Source organism: Citrus sinensis, chromosome 8, assembly GCF_022201045.2.
Source record: "Citrus sinensis cultivar Valencia sweet orange chromosome 8, DVS_A1.0, whole genome shotgun sequence".
Classification (NCBI taxonomy): Eukaryota; Viridiplantae; Streptophyta; class Magnoliopsida; order Sapindales; family Rutaceae; genus Citrus; species Citrus sinensis.
The window spans coordinates 16644135-16659486 of record NC_068563.1 but is presented as its reverse complement, the minus strand read 5'-3'; the positions used below and the strand labels follow the sequence as shown (position 1 = coordinate 16659486).

The following is a 15352-nucleotide window of genomic DNA, read 5'->3' as shown; positions in this document are numbered from 1 at the left end:
ATTATGCAAATGAACATAACATAATATACCTCATTACATATAATTGTAATATAAATTATAATAAGAGTTCATAATTCATAATTAGTTACAACGACACAGTCAGTTTGGATTTGACACAATGGGATTTTTACATCTCTTGCGGTTATGACCTGGTTGGTTGCATCGACCACATCTCACAGTTCTTCGGTTAACATCCTCACCAATAGAAGGAATTCTTAACTCTGGACGACGACCAGGTGGTGGTGCTTCGATCGGTGGGTTAACTCTGATTTCCTGGATTTCTTCTGGAATGTCCCAATCTGTCATGTCCCCAACCGGTTCTACTGGTTCTGCATATGCCATGACCAATGAATCTTTAGAGTAATAATCAGAGCAAAGACTTATGTAATCCACACGGACGATCAGACAAGCAGCAATTGCATGCGCACAAACAAGCTGATCGAGTTGGAATACTCTACAGGAGCAAGTTCTTTCATGAATGTCAACTATCCCTTCCTTCATACCACCACCCAAAACATGAAATCGATGCTGAGACACTGGCCGAACGGTCATTCTTTCGGCCAAAATTCTCCTTTCGCCGACTATCTCATCTGCCCACGTCGTTAGACGAGTGCTCATCGATTCAGCGACAATTTTCCTATCATAAAACCATTGCTGTAATGTTTTTCTAAAGTGATCAACAAGATGAGTAATAGGAAATTTTCGCGGTTCCCTCATTAAAGAATTCACGCTTTCTGCAATGTTGGTGGTAAGTATGCTGTATCTCCTACCTTCAAATTCGGACCTTGCCCAATTACACGTGGCCACATTATTCTCTAAGTAATCAGCCGCGGCCGAGTGGAGCATCCACAACCCTTCAAGTTGTCTTTTAAATTCTTCGTGTCCATATGCCTTTGCTGCATTAATAAAAGCTGGCTCGAATTGATCCCAAATAGCTTTGGACATCCTGAATTTAGACTTAATGTTGCCTTTGACATGGTAAAAACAAACTCCATGACTAGCAGTGTGAAATGCTTTTAAAACGGCTCGCTTGATGGCAGTGCATCGATCAGAGATAAATACTAACTCTGGCCTATCGCCAATCACTCCGTGTAACTTCGTCATAAACCATTCCCAAGCATCATTGTTTTCTGAATCCATGACCCCAATAGCTAACGGATACAGTTGATTATTACCATCCAAACATGTTGCTACAAACATGCTTCCACGATATAGCCCCTTCAAATGAGTGCCATCTACAGCAATCACAGGCCTTATGTACTGTGTGAAGCCCTTAATGGAAGATCCAAGCGCAACAAAGTAGTATAAGAAATTATCATCTCCATCCCGCTGGAGGTGTGTCACTGTGCCCTCATTCGCTTTGGTCAAAACGTGAGAGTATTTGGGAAGTAAGTTGTATGACTCTGCAGGATTCCCTCGTACTATTTCAAGACCGACTTCTTTAGCCCGATATGCTTGCTGATATGTTAACTGGACCCCGTATTCTTGCTGCATGTCTGTTCTAATGTCATTCGGCGTGTATATCCGTTTATCCTGAATAAATTTATCCGCAATAAGATGGCCAACAACCCGACTCCTAACTTGGCGGAGGCCACTAGGCAAAACCTCATTAGAGCACGTATGAACATTGTCAACTCTTCTCACTACCCAAGGAACATTATGCTCATCCGAACCTCTTGTTGCGCGAAGACGCCAATTACATGATTCCGAAGAACAATGAGCCTCAAAGCGTGTCGTTGTGGACCGTGCAATCTTGAAATCAAATTTTTCCCGCAAGGCCACTTTGCGCAATTCCAGTATTAACTCATTCTTCTCAATGAACAACTTTCCCACACCAATGTCGGCAGAATTACAGCTTCTAACTAAGTCTGGAGCAACCAAGTTTGAAGGCAAAACTGGAGCAAGACTCACCAGAGGATCAACTGTTGTCCTCCTCCTCGAACGGGCCATCGGAGGAATAGGTCGATTCTCTCTATTGTTAACAGGAATATCATACTGATGCTCATCCTCATTATTGATAGGAATATCGGAATGACCAGTGTCCCTATCATCAACTTCAGTATTGGAGTTCATGCCTTGCACATTATCAGCTTCTGTGTTGTTGGTGTTATAACCAGGATCATCATAACTGCGGAACTCATTATTTTGAAATGGAGAGTAATGTTGCCCTAACAATGTCCCTAATGGTAACACATTATCTTCAACATCCGCTATCGTAATGCCATTATCATCAATAGTGTCATTGTTTTCGTTGACTGGTGAGTAATGTTGTTGGAACGACATTTGTTGTGGTAACACCTCTTCCTCAATATCAGGGACAGACTCGTTTGCTCTAAACGAACTTTCACTTTCCACAAGTGGCTCAGGATTTTCGGCCGGAACTCGAGGATGTGTGGTGACAAATATAGGGATGCATCCATAATTGACCACATCAGAGGCCATGTGCAGCACAACATTAACCATTTCATCATTAAATATATCCATAGGTAGTGAACATGCACGATACATTGTGTTACTAGATCTCAAAGTTGTCTTCATCGACAAACTATATTCAATAGGATTTATCTGTAAAACTTCATACACCCTTGCCATAAATTGCTCAAACGTACAATCTTTCCGAACTAAAAATGCTGTATTCTTCGCATTCACATACTCCGTACGGCCATCTGCTAATGTCTCCCACCAACTGTCATAACATAATTGAAGTACAACGGAATCCATTAAACCTAAAAAAAAAAAAAACAAAAGAGATAAGATTTCACGCTACAAAACCTAGTAAAAATGAATATGCAGTACATTTATGTGGATGATATGAAGTATACAATTTTTGATTTACTTCGTCTCATCGTAAGCTTCGAAATGATATATTATACGCCTAAAACGGACACATGTAGCCGAAGTTATTACTTTCGGAAAATAACTTAAATTTAGTGAGACAGGCAGTGGGACAGGTGCCTGTCTTACATAAAACCAGCAAATTTATGTGAGACAGGCGCCTGTCCCACTTGCCTGTCTCACATAAAACCAGTGGTAACAAGTGAGACAGGCGCCTGTCCCACTTGCCTGTCTCACATAAAACCAGTGGTAACAAGTGAGACAGGCGCCTGTCTCACTTGCCTGTCTCACATAAAACCAGTGGTAACAAGTGAGACAGGCGCCTGTCTCACACGCCTATCCCACTTGCCTGTCGCACATATTTTGGTGAGACAGGCAAGTGAGACAGGTGCCTGTCTCACTTGTTCTGGGCTTCTGTTTCACTCGATTTTTCAGGGGTTTCAATGATTGATTTTCATTTCTCAACTCAAACTAACTACTTTAACAAGTCACATTGTTTTGTTAATGAAAAATAACAACATTTGCAATAAAAACTCACATCAATTTCGAACTCAAATGATAAAATCAATAGATTAAAAGTTTAGGTTATGGTAAGAGTATAAACTAACCTTAAGAAGCTTTCCAATTGATAATTATATCTTCAATTATGTAATACTTGTTTGATGAAATTTGCTAATTTATTGAGAGTAATGGAGTTTGTTGAGTGATGAAATTTGTTAAGTTGAAAAGGGAAAAATGGTGGAAGTGCTGGAATTAATAAGGGAAAGTGGCATGCCTTTGTAAATTTGATGAAAATGATGAGGGTAATGTAGTCCAAAAATAGGGTGTTTGGCTAGTTATGATAGAAAAAAGTTTGAAGGGTTAAAGTTGAAAAATGACTAATTTTTTTGGCTATTTTTGTAAATTTCCCTTTTTTTTTGATGGTGTGTCGGGTTTCTCCTTCACTAGCTACCTGTATTTCATCACACGGTCGGTTGTACCAGTTCAAAAGTATCTTGTTGGTGCCTTTGATTGATAGATGAGTGTCTCTGAAACTGAAGGAGCTGCAGCTGCTTAGCGAAATGATGCTTCCTGTTTTTCCTCTTCTGTATATATATATATATTTTTTTTGTCGCTTTCCCAAAGGGCAAAACTCCCGATCGGTTTTACATTTTTAAATTAGAATTCGGATTCCAACATTAAACCGAACGAATTAGTCATTCGGGTCCGGATCATTTTAACGGTCCGAATACCCGCCTTACCGAATATCAATTTAGTTAATTGACTGATATAATATCATTTAAGAAATTATTATGATACATAATGTCTCATACATTAACTTAATTATAGTGCCCAACAACTTAAAAGTTGAATCAACAAAATTATATTTGAGTTTATAAAAATAGTTTTTTAGGTTATTTATTGTTAAAAATATAATTTAAAAAAAGAACCTTAAAAAGGTAAAATTACTTTTATTGTTATCATATACAGATTATATAAAGTGAGCGCGGTAGTTCATTGTCATAAATAATCGACACCTGATAAAGAATGAAGAAATATATACGAAGAAACATTACCTTATCATCATCATTGAGGCTTACTATTTCACGTGCTGTTGGGATTTTAACAGTAGGTGACTCCAATATGCAGTATTTTGTTTATGGCGTAGGATCCAGGAGGTCCAGGGCATTGTCTTGCTGCCGTGCTTAGGCAAATATTTTGTTTTCCGTTCATAAAATCAACCAACGCAAGCGTTTGCTACACTTCAATCAGCTTCATGGCAATCTTCTAAGGCTACCTTCAAGATCAACCAAGGCAAGCGTTTGCTACATTTTAACAACATCATGGGAATCTTCTAAGGCTACATTCAAGATTATTTCAGTTTTCATTCTTATGATGATAATAAGGTTTATTTTTAAAATAATAATTAGGGAATTTTATTAAGGGAAATTATCAATCGTATACCCTAAGATTATATCGTTATCAAAATTACTACAAAACTTTGAGAGTGTATCAACCGTCCACCCTTAGATGACAAAATATATCTTCCAACCACCATTCCGTCAACTGCCGTTTACAAGTGCTGACGTCACAAGGGTAATATGGTCTTTTAAGATAGAAGCGGCTATGGGAAAATATGACATGTTAGCCATTTACCAGACGACTGAATGTTTTATTGGATGACACGTCATTTCACGGGATGACACGTCGTTTCATCCATGCAAAACGACGTCATTTTGCATTGGCGCATCAAAAAGCTTCATTGCAGCCACGCACCCAATTTGTTCCTTCATCGAGAGATAGCTTGCACGCATACCAACCATTCCTACTTATTTTTGCTCCCTTTTCACCAAATACGTTCAATATTTAACCATCAAACAAGTGTAGCTGACATCTGTGGAGGTTGAATTGGAGTTTGAATCAAAGCGTAAGCTGATAACGCTTGAAGACAACAAGTGAAAGATCGGGTTGTTAGGTATGTTCATATATCATACTTGTTTCTTGCAATGCATCTATTATTTAATCAATAGATGTAAGAACTTGTAAGAAATTATTTGAATTTATCATTTTTTAACTAATGTTAGAAACCCTAGACTGTAGAAACTAACAAAATGGTGAGGAAAGTTTTGTATGTTAATTGAAGTCCTTTTTGCTGTAGAATCTCATTAATTTCCTATTTTTGTTTTTGCAAAAGCTTGAGTTTGGATTTAATTAGGTTATTCTTTGTTGCATTTGATATGACAGCATATGTCTCCAATGGAGTTAGTGATTCATTTCAAAGGAGAAAAATATTGTGTAGGTTTGATTTACCCTGAAAGTTGTTCTGTTGATAAAATAAGGTTGAAGCATTAAAGATAACAGGAATACATGGGTTAAACGAAGTTGGACAAATCTTGTTAACTGTTATGAATCCAGATAACAAAGTGAAGGTTGTGGTGGATTCCGATTTTGGGTTAAACAGATTATTCGGGATACATAACTCAATGGATTTAAACACATTTGAAGTTGAAGTGGTGCCAGTGTTATACCCTCAATATCCAGATTCTCCATTACTGCAATCGTTGATGTTTAACTTAGGGATACATCTACCTTCAGAAGCTATAAGTACATTGAATGATCAGTTTAATAGAGCAGAGCATCAGAGTACTTCCAAAGTTAGGCATCCAACAAAAGATGAAGATGACTTGTTATCAAATTGGTCAGGCAATAGATTAGACAGTGGTGATGATGATGAGGGTGATGGTGAGGAACCTACTGTGACTGTTGAAGATGATTTGCTATCAGAATGTTCAAACAAAGGGGTTGGCAGTAATGATGATGATGACGAAGAGGGTGATGGTGAGCAACCACCACCTACTGTGTCTGTTGATGATACCGCGCCTGTAGAGGACAGTGATGACAGTGATGGCAGTGAGGGAAACCAACATGACAGTGATAGCGATGCAGATATTTTTTTGGATGATGATACTAGGGAGTTCCAAATGGTTGTTAATTCTTCAGATGAGGACATGAATTTAGGCAGTGTGCAGTTTAGAAATTAATTAGAAAAGCATAAGTATAAGTTAGATGCTGATGGAGTACATAGGCTCAGGGTGGGTGATGTGTTCAGGGATGTGGGTCATTTCAGAGAAGTGCTGCATGAGGTGATGGTTAGGAAAGGGTTCAATATTAACATCAAATACAGTGAACCGAGGAGATATTATGCAACTTGTAAAGAGCCTGGTTGTCCATGGTTTGTTAATGGTGTGAGATTGAATGACCGAAATGGATTTTGGTTGCGTGGATACCACAAAAAGCATGAGTGCATGCTTACTAAGAAATCTATGAAGATGACTTCTACATGGATTGCTGAAATGATAAAAGGACATGTTGCTATTGATGCTAATGTCAAGATATCTCTTCTTAGGACTTATATGCAGGAAAAATTTAGATTGAAGATTGAGAAGCTAACAATTTATAGGGCTAGAGAAAAAGCAAGGGTTTTGGTGTACGGTGATCATTCTAAGGGCTATGAGAAGCTATTTCAGTATGCTGCAGCCATTCATCAGGCTTATCCAGGAGCTATTTGCAAGGTGTTATGCGATGCAATGAGTTATCCCGGGAAATGTTTATTTAAAAGATTCTTTGTCGCATTTCTTGCACAAAAGAATGCTTTCCTCAATGGTTGCCGACCCTTCATTGGAATTGATGGCTGCCACCTGAAGGGGAAATATAGAGGAGTGTTATTGGCTGCTATTGCTACAAATGCTAACAAAGGGATTGTCCCATTGGCTATATGTGTGTGCAAAATTAAAAATACTGAAACATGGACCTGGTTTCTTGAACATTTGCATAACTATTTAGATGATGGAAGGCAGGTCACATTCATTAGTGACGGACAAAAGGGACTGTTGAATGAGATTCCAAACACATGGCCTTCTGCCTATCATAGGGCATGTTGTAGGCATGTGTATGCTAACTTTACTAAAGACCATGCTGGTGCCAAGTTGCGGAATCTTTTTTGGAGGGCAGCCAAGAGCAGTAACAGGCACGACTTTAATAAGGCAATGGCATTGATTAAGGAAGAAAAGATAGCGGCTTATAATTGGCTGGAAAGAGAACTGCAAGGGTACACTTGGTCTATGCATGCATATGACAGAAATTGTAAAGTTGAGAGAACTGACAATAATGCATCTGAGTGTTTCAACAACTGGATTTTGCCTTATAGAGATAGGCCTGTGCTATCGATGCTTGAGAAGATTAGGTGTAGACTTATAAAAAGATTCACAAAGAGAAAAAATGAAGCAAATGCTTGGGCAAAATCTGTTGCTCCGAGGATTTATAAAGAGCTGGATAAATTTTACAACAAATGAGAGAAAATGACCGTGCACCCTTCGGGAGACTTGAATTTTCAAGTCATGGATAAATCTTATTATCCAGCTAGGAAATTTATTGTGAAATTAGAGGACAGAACGTGTGACTGTGGGTATTGGGAAATTGCCGGTTTACCTTGCTCTCACGCCATCGCTTGCATAGGTTATGTGAGACACGAAATTGAGGAGTACATACCATTTTGCTTCACCAAGCAAGCTTACATTAATATGTACTCGGTTATGTTTAGTCCAATTCCTGATGAGCGTACATGGGACCGTGGTGAAAGGCCACTAATTGATCCCCCAATTGTGCAAAAAAAGATTGGGAGGCCAAAGAAATGTAGGAAGAGAGCAGCAACTGAACCTCAAAAACGCAGCAGGAGATTCTTTGTCAATTGTTCAGTTTGTGGTGGCTCCAACCACAATGTAAGATCTTGTCCATTAAGGCCTTCTGTTGCACGGGCAGCTCGAGCAAGGAGTACTAATTCTCAAGTATGTTGTTTATATTGTTTTCATTGTTATTTAACATAATAGTCATTGCATTTTTCTAAAGGTCACGCTAACTAAGCATACTGATCAGCAGTATGCAAATACTTAACTTGATTGTTTATATTGTTTACAGTTCTCAGCTGGAAATGCTTCAGCCCAGCTAGCAAGTTTTTCAAGCCAACCAATAACTCTTTCAGCCCAGCCAGCAAGTTTTTCAAGCCAACCAGCAACTCTTTCAGGCCAGCTAGCAAGTCTTTCAGGCCAGCCAGCAAGTCTTTCAGGCCAGCCATCTCAGCAGACAGTACAAGCAAGTGGTCCAGGCGAGGGCTCCAATATTGGATCAAAGAAAAGAAAAAATAAAAGTACTACTGCAGTTGCTGGAACAACCAGAAAAAGAGGTTGAGTTTCATTAATTTGTTTTAATATATAATTCACAGTTCATAATGCATACATAAGAGTTTGATTAATTTTTTCTTTTGTAATTTAGGAAGGAAAAGGAAAACAGATGTTAACACATCCCAAGCTAACCAATTCCAGAATCCATCACAGTCGTCAACTATAACAGGTGCTTTAAAATGAGTTTGATACTCAATTTGTTGGGAAACATGTCATCAATTTCAGTTTCTTAAACACTTATATTGGTTATGTTATTTCATTTTGTCAATTTCAGTTTCCTAAACTTAACTATGCTCTTGCATGAGCTAAACCATGTTTTGGATTTTTATTGAACAATAATTTAAAGAAGATATGTTATTTGCACGGTTTGGATGTTAATTAATTACACTACCACTGTTTCGATATATTTTGTTAGGAACATTACATGAGCTAAACCATTACTATTGAAACTTTATTACAAGCCATATTACTTTCTCATAAAGACAGTTACAAATACACACACCAGCAGAATTAAGATATATTTAAGCCTTCCTTCAATGAGTTTCAGCCTCTTTTTTATTTTCACCACATCATCATTTAGCTTCAGGTTTTGCTCGTATGCCATCTCATCATTAGTAGTCGGACATATGAGAGATTCCGTAGTAATCCATTCCCAAAAATCACAGTGCTTCACTCCACAATGCTTCCACCTGCATGACCAAAATAGTGCATTAGGATTTTGCAATGTAGTTGACACCATGGCCACTGCTTGCATGCCACACTTGCAATATTTTGGCTGACATTTCACTTATTTATATCTTTTAAATCCGCTGACACCAGAACTTGATGCTTCACTGGAGGCCATTTTCAAGGAAATGTGCTACTGATTTAGTATTGTTAAGGAGTAGCAATTTTTTTGTTTCTTTCAATGAGGTGTGTGTGCTGATTTGTTGTTGTTGAGGAGTAGCTAATTTTTGCTTTCTTTCAATGAGGTGTGTGTTGTTGTTGTTGTTGAGGAGTATCTAATTTGGGTTCTTTCAATGAGGTGTGTGCTGATTTGTTGTTGTTGAGGAGTTGCTAATTTTTACTTGCTTTCAATGACGTTTGTGCTGGTGTTTTTGGCTCATTATATAGCCAAAATTGTTACTGTTGTTGAGTCCAACAGCTACATTTGGCATTGTTTCATCTTTGGGGCAGTCTTGCCTTTTTAACATTAATTTCATGCTTAAGGGCAATATCATCATTTTGTTTCAATTCAGTTAAGTTGTAAACGGCAGTTGACGGAATGGTGGTTGGGAGATATATTTTGTCATCTGAGGGTGGACGACCGATACACTCTCAAAGTTTTGTAGTAATTTTGATAACGATGTAATCTTAGGGTATACGATTGATAATTTCCCTTTTATTAATTAAGAGAAGAAAAATTACAACACATTAGTCACTCCAGTAGGGAGCCAATTTGGCCAGTTGTTGTATGTGCTATGTAGCTGCACTCTCCTGGAACATAGATGATCACAAATTGATGGTTTGATTTAGCTAGCAAGCTTCTGATTTTGGAAACAAACCATTCCACTCCACTTTGACATGGGAGCTTCAGCCAAATTGGAACAAGCATCATTTGCCAACTTTACACCCTCCAGATACAGTATATAGCTTCTGTTTGATTGATGTTAGCCCACACCACGAGTCAAGTGGTCCAAAGCTCTAATAACAACAACAACATTAACTTGGAGAAGGAGACAACTCTTGAGGTGCTGGCTTGGAAACTGCACATATGGCTGTAACTTTTTAGAATATTCTTTAATACATTAAATTCATAGTTTCTTCACATTTCATCAAACTTCAACCATTTATATTGATGGAAACTGAAAAGAGGGTATAAATTTCATGAATCAAGTAAAAAAGAGACAAACTACTCGTCATCGGTGTCATAGTTTTGGCAGAGTGATTGTAGTCCAGTGCTTTCCTCTGATTTGTTCTCTGATTTTGTAATAACTTTGGTGCTAGAGACTTGCAACTGGCTTCTTGATTACTTGAATCCTTATTGATGAAGACTTTCGAGGCACCTTGGCATCACGTTCAGTTTCTGAAACAATTGGATTTTCTTTGACAACAAAACAAACGACATGAAATAATTCATACAAAACCACACGGTCACGAGAGTTACCGACCTACTGTTTTGTCCCCATTTATGGAGTGTTTATTTTGCAGCAATGGGAATGAGAATTCTATAATCAGAATCAATGAGACATTTACCTATAAAATTAAGGCTTGAAATCGGAATCGAAATAGTATTGGGCCCACAAATTTGAGAATCATAATTAGAGTTTTGATTCTAGGGGGGCTTGGGAATCAAAACTCCATTCCCGAAAATGATTTTTTTACCCCCAACTAAACTTCCTAATACTCATTTTATCCTTAATTTAAATAATAATTAAAAATTAAAATAATGAAATTAATAATAATAATAAATTATAAATTATAACTCTAAAAAGATTTTAATAAATAATAATAATAAATAACAAAATCAATAATAATAATAATAATTTCATTATTATTATTAATGTCAGTATATATATATATTTAAAATTTATATAAAAGTCGAAGGCATTTTTTTAAACATGTCGTGTTTTTAATGAAGAACATATCATGTACAGAATATAGAAACAAATATTTTAGAAATTTTGCTGTGAAAATTTTTATTACACTACAAGAAAACTGACAATAGATGACAGACAGTTTATGACGGATTTGACTTCTATCATTATAGGATGACCGAATCATGATAGAATTTTGGTTTGTCATGAATTGATGATGGTTTTGTGATAGAATTATTGTCTATCAAGAATTTATGATAGAATTGTGATTGAAATTTTTTCTATCAAAAAATTATGATAGAAATATTAATTTGACCGTATTTGACCAAAATTTTAGTGTGATATTTTATTAAAAGAAAAAGAAAACAATGTGTTATAATTTTATTAAGGGAAATTATCAGCCATATACCCTTAAATGACACCCGTATCAAACGTGTGTGAACACTTTTCAAGTGTATCACTCGTATACCCTAAGTTGACAAAACACTTCTGCCGTCCACCAATCCGTTAACTTCCGTTTGCAAGCGCTGACATCATAAGGGTAATCTAGTCTTTTAAGATTGATGAAACTTTGATTAAAAAAAAACATGTCATCCCATTTACCTAGTAAAGAATGACATGTCATATGATATATATTGATAAAAATGAGATGTCATCCCATTTATCGGATAATTGTTAATAATTGCTAAAACAAAACTACTTTACAACCGAATCTACTCCTCCAAAATTTAACCTAAAATTTTGGAGATCTACTCCTCCAAGCTCCAATTAGAAATTTTTATGGTATAATATGTATAATTGTAAATAATATGTTGTTAATAATTTTTTATGGTATAATATGGATATTTTTTATGGATAATTGTTAATAATATGTACCATTAATAATTTATTTTTTTAATCAAAAAAATGTATTGTTAATAACAAAATTAAAAAAAAAATTGTGTATTGAAAGTTTACGTTAATTTTTGGGGTAAATTTATATTTTTACCTCATTTTGAGTTTTTAGGGTAAAATAGTCAATTTATCACAATTCTGTTAACTTTCTAATGGAAGTTAACGAATTGGTGGACGGCAGAGGTGTTTTGTCAACTTAGGGTATACGAGTGATACACTTGAAAAGTTTTCACACGTTTGATACGGGTGTCATTTAAGGGTATATGGCTGATAATTTCCCTTTTATTAATAATCTAAATGATGTAAAAAAATTAAATGAAGGAATTGAAACGGTGAGTTTTAGCAAAATACTACAAAATATTCTAAGTTAAAAAACCTCACTCAACACATTCATCACTCCCTTTCTCAACCTAAGAAATTGAAACCCTAGAAGCTCAAACCCTACTCACTCACGATCAAACAAAATTCCAACATTCACAACCAATTAACCCAAGTAAAAGAGTCGACCTTCGAATCCCACCCATAGGCCACAAGTCGACATCCTGCTAAAGGTTCTCTTCGATTCGCGAGCATTTGATCGAAAATTACGAAAGAGCCAGTGTTGATTTTTGGCTTCAATTCCAGCGAAAGGGGAAGGGGCTGGAAGAAGGAGGTAACTAGATAGATACATCTTGTGACGAGTAATGTGTTGTTGGTAGTGGCTGGATGAATCGCGCTGGAAGATAGTGAACAATGGTGGAGGTTTTGCTGCTGTTTGGTAGTCGTGTTTGGTGATTCTTGTAGTAAATCGGTGGTATTTACGGCTGGGATTTGATGGGCGGGTCTTTATGGTTTTGATGGTGGTGGAGATCGACATAAAAGATTAAAAGCAGTGGCGGCAGTGGCTATTGTGTGGTGGCTGGAATAGGAGCTAAAGTTTTGAGCCTAGGTAACATTTCTTCACTTTTTTATTTCCTTTTTATTATGTTTTAGTTTTGAATCAATAATTTTGATTTCATTAGTGTAGCTATATTCATCTCTGTTTTCAATTTTGTGTTTCATTCTGAAAAAGAAAATAAAAGGATAAAAATTTTAATTTTTTTAATAAAATTATACTATTATCTTTGTTTGTGAATATGGCACCTTTGATTTTCTCCCAGAATATGATGACTTTCTCCCTCTTTGCTCCTCTTCACTTCCCACTTGGCCTTCTAGCATCCTTGTCTCTGTTGGGTTGTTAAAAACATCCATCTTGTTCCTTTTTTTAATCTTATACTAATTCCCAAAAAAAAGAAAAAAGGACGCTTGATTTGAGGAGGGTTTGTTCATTGGAGGAGTCATGGCAGTTTGGTGTGATCTTGAAGTTGATGTCAATAGTCAATGGTCAAGAGACTTTCATGGTGATGAACCAAATGAAGAAGAAACCATTCATGCCCAGCCCAAAACTAAACAATGCAAGAAACTCTTTGGTTAGCGCAAACAAGTGCTGCACTCAAAAGTGTTGGAAGCAAAATGGACAGCAGCAGTGTTCAAGAGCGATTGAATGCAGTCTTTTGCCACCTTTTGTAGCAGGCATGTGAAGCTAATCCCGTTCTTCATAAGGTAGCCTTATCTAAACTGTAATATTCTTTCCATTTTTAGGTTCTATTCTTTTTCTTTTAATTCTAATACATCTTTTTTGTATAAAAGGTTTTGTTAACAAGCAGGCAGTTGTAAAAACAAGAAGCAGCAGAGCCAGTGATCATAGAAGGCATGGTTTTGGACATTCATGCCACTCCATCGATCCCTGCAAACCCAAGAACCACTACACCAGGCAAGGTACAATTATACCCATTTTTTTTTCTAAAAAAGATTTTAGTCCCATCTTTTTTTTTAAAAAAAAGATTTTGATGAGTGTTTGCAATTTCTTGTCAGAATTGTGTTAGTTCTTGAAATGTAGCTTTAAGAAATGTGTTCACCATTAGGTATATTGAGAAATTAGTGGTATGTTATGGATTTTGTTTTATGATATTTACTTACATTAGGGGGTGCTTCTTTATGCAGGTGAATTATGTGTTGGGGGGTGTAGCAAGGAATGTTGCGGAGTGCATGTCAAAGCTTGGAGCTAAGCCTTACATGATTAGTGCTCTTGGACTTGACATGGCTGGTGATTTTGCTTTTTATTTTGTAGTATCATGAGAGCTTTTTAACATTTTTCCTTGCATGATCCTTTTTTTTTTTTTTTGGTTTGCCACTAGAGGTTTCGTATGAAATCACCAACAATTCGTAATTTGCTTTTGCTGCACTGGAAATTGGGGTACTTTTATCTCAGTTTGTTGGATTTGAATATCTTTTCTGCGGTGATTGTATATCTCTGAACAATTATTTATCATAGCCAAACTAATATTTATATTTCCGAGTGAATGCATTAATGTTTTTTTTTGGGTTTATACCTTAATGTAGAATTTCTGATAATGATATTCGAGATCCAATAATATTTTTAAATTTGTAGTTCCAATCACAAACATTTATATTTGATCTTTTTTCACGGGCCTACATACTAAAATGTTTGTACTTAAAATATTATTATCATAACTCATATTTTGGTAAACATGATATTGACATTCGTTCAATGGTCGTTACGGCTTTTCTGCGACTAACAGAGTGTTTTATTCTTCTTCTGTTTCTTTTATTGTACTAGGAAATATATTGTTGGAGCACTGGAAATCTGCTGGCCTATCTATAGAAGGTTGATCTTTTCGTCTTATAACCTTTTATTCTTCACCTTTGGTAATTCCTATGGTACTTTCACCAGAGACATGATGAATTGATTGGACGTATTTGGTTTCAGATCAATGTTTGAAATGTTGACATTAATGTATAAGCTCACCTTATACGTTAGCTTCTGATCTTTCTATTATAGCATCTGGTTCATCACCATTGTAGGGTTGCTACTTTTTTCACTTTTGTTTGTTTATTCTGTCATTTATTGGTCTTGTTACGAGGCTTTAATAATGTTCATATCGTCATTTGCTTTATTCACATGTTCTGAGAAGGACCATGGTTTGCTTTCATCTTTGACCTTCTTTACTGTTATGATTAGTCAACACTGCGTTGTTTAATTAGCATTCCAAAATTTATTCTCCATAACGACCTCTCATACTCTGATGGTCTATATTTTCCCATCAATCTCCCTCATTTGTTTTATTTAATTCAATGAGTTAATTTATTTTTTACAAACATCAATTTAATTCTTTCGGTGGAATCTAGGCACTTAAAGGTTTCACTGTCAAGTGATAGTGATTTGGAATGATCTTAAATTGCCTCAATTACTTGTTATCTTACCTCAAGCTTTGGAGTGGGCTAACCTTT

The 15352-nt window shown here is 36.3% G+C and overlaps 2 protein-coding genes and 1 long non-coding RNA gene across 3 annotated transcripts; 2 read left to right on the top strand and 1 right to left on the bottom strand.

Moving 5' to 3' along the window:
• Positions 1 to 34: 34 nt before the first annotated feature.
• Positions 35 to 3563, bottom strand: LOC107175087 (uncharacterized). The gene is made up of 2 exons (XM_052432509.1): positions 3444 to 3563; positions 35 to 2726 (listed from the first exon to the last, which is right to left on the bottom strand). Exon 2 carries the CDS (start codon positions 2719 to 2721, stop codon positions 100 to 102), a length of 2622 nt encoding a protein of 873 aa, XP_052288469.1. The 5' UTR covers positions 2722 to 2726; positions 3444 to 3563; the 3' UTR covers positions 35 to 99.
• A 2898-nt stretch (positions 3564 to 6461) lies between these two features.
• On the top strand, positions 6462 to 7667 carry LOC127899352 (uncharacterized). The gene has a single exon (XM_052432708.1). The coding sequence runs from the start codon at positions 6462 to 6464 to the stop codon at positions 7665 to 7667; it is 1206 nt and encodes a 401-aa protein (XP_052288668.1).
• Positions 7668 to 12781: 5114 nt separating this feature from the next.
• Positions 12782 to 14979, top strand: LOC102623541 (uncharacterized). The gene is made up of 5 exons (XR_008051173.1): positions 12782 to 12950; positions 13162 to 13603; positions 13691 to 13819; positions 14045 to 14147; positions 14682 to 14979. It is a non-coding gene; the product is annotated as an uncharacterized LOC102623541 (long non-coding RNA).
• The last annotated feature ends 373 nt before the right edge of the window (positions 14980 to 15352 follow it).

Bases quoted from the DNA above. Each gene is read 5' to 3' on its own strand.
- LOC107175087 (XM_052432509.1), bottom strand. From the start codon at position 2,721: ATGGATTCCGTTGTACTTCAATTATGTTATGACAGTTGGTGGGAGACA.
- LOC127899352 (XM_052432708.1), top strand. From the start codon at position 6,462: ATGGTTAGGAAAGGGTTCAATATTAACATCAAATACAGTGAACCGAGG.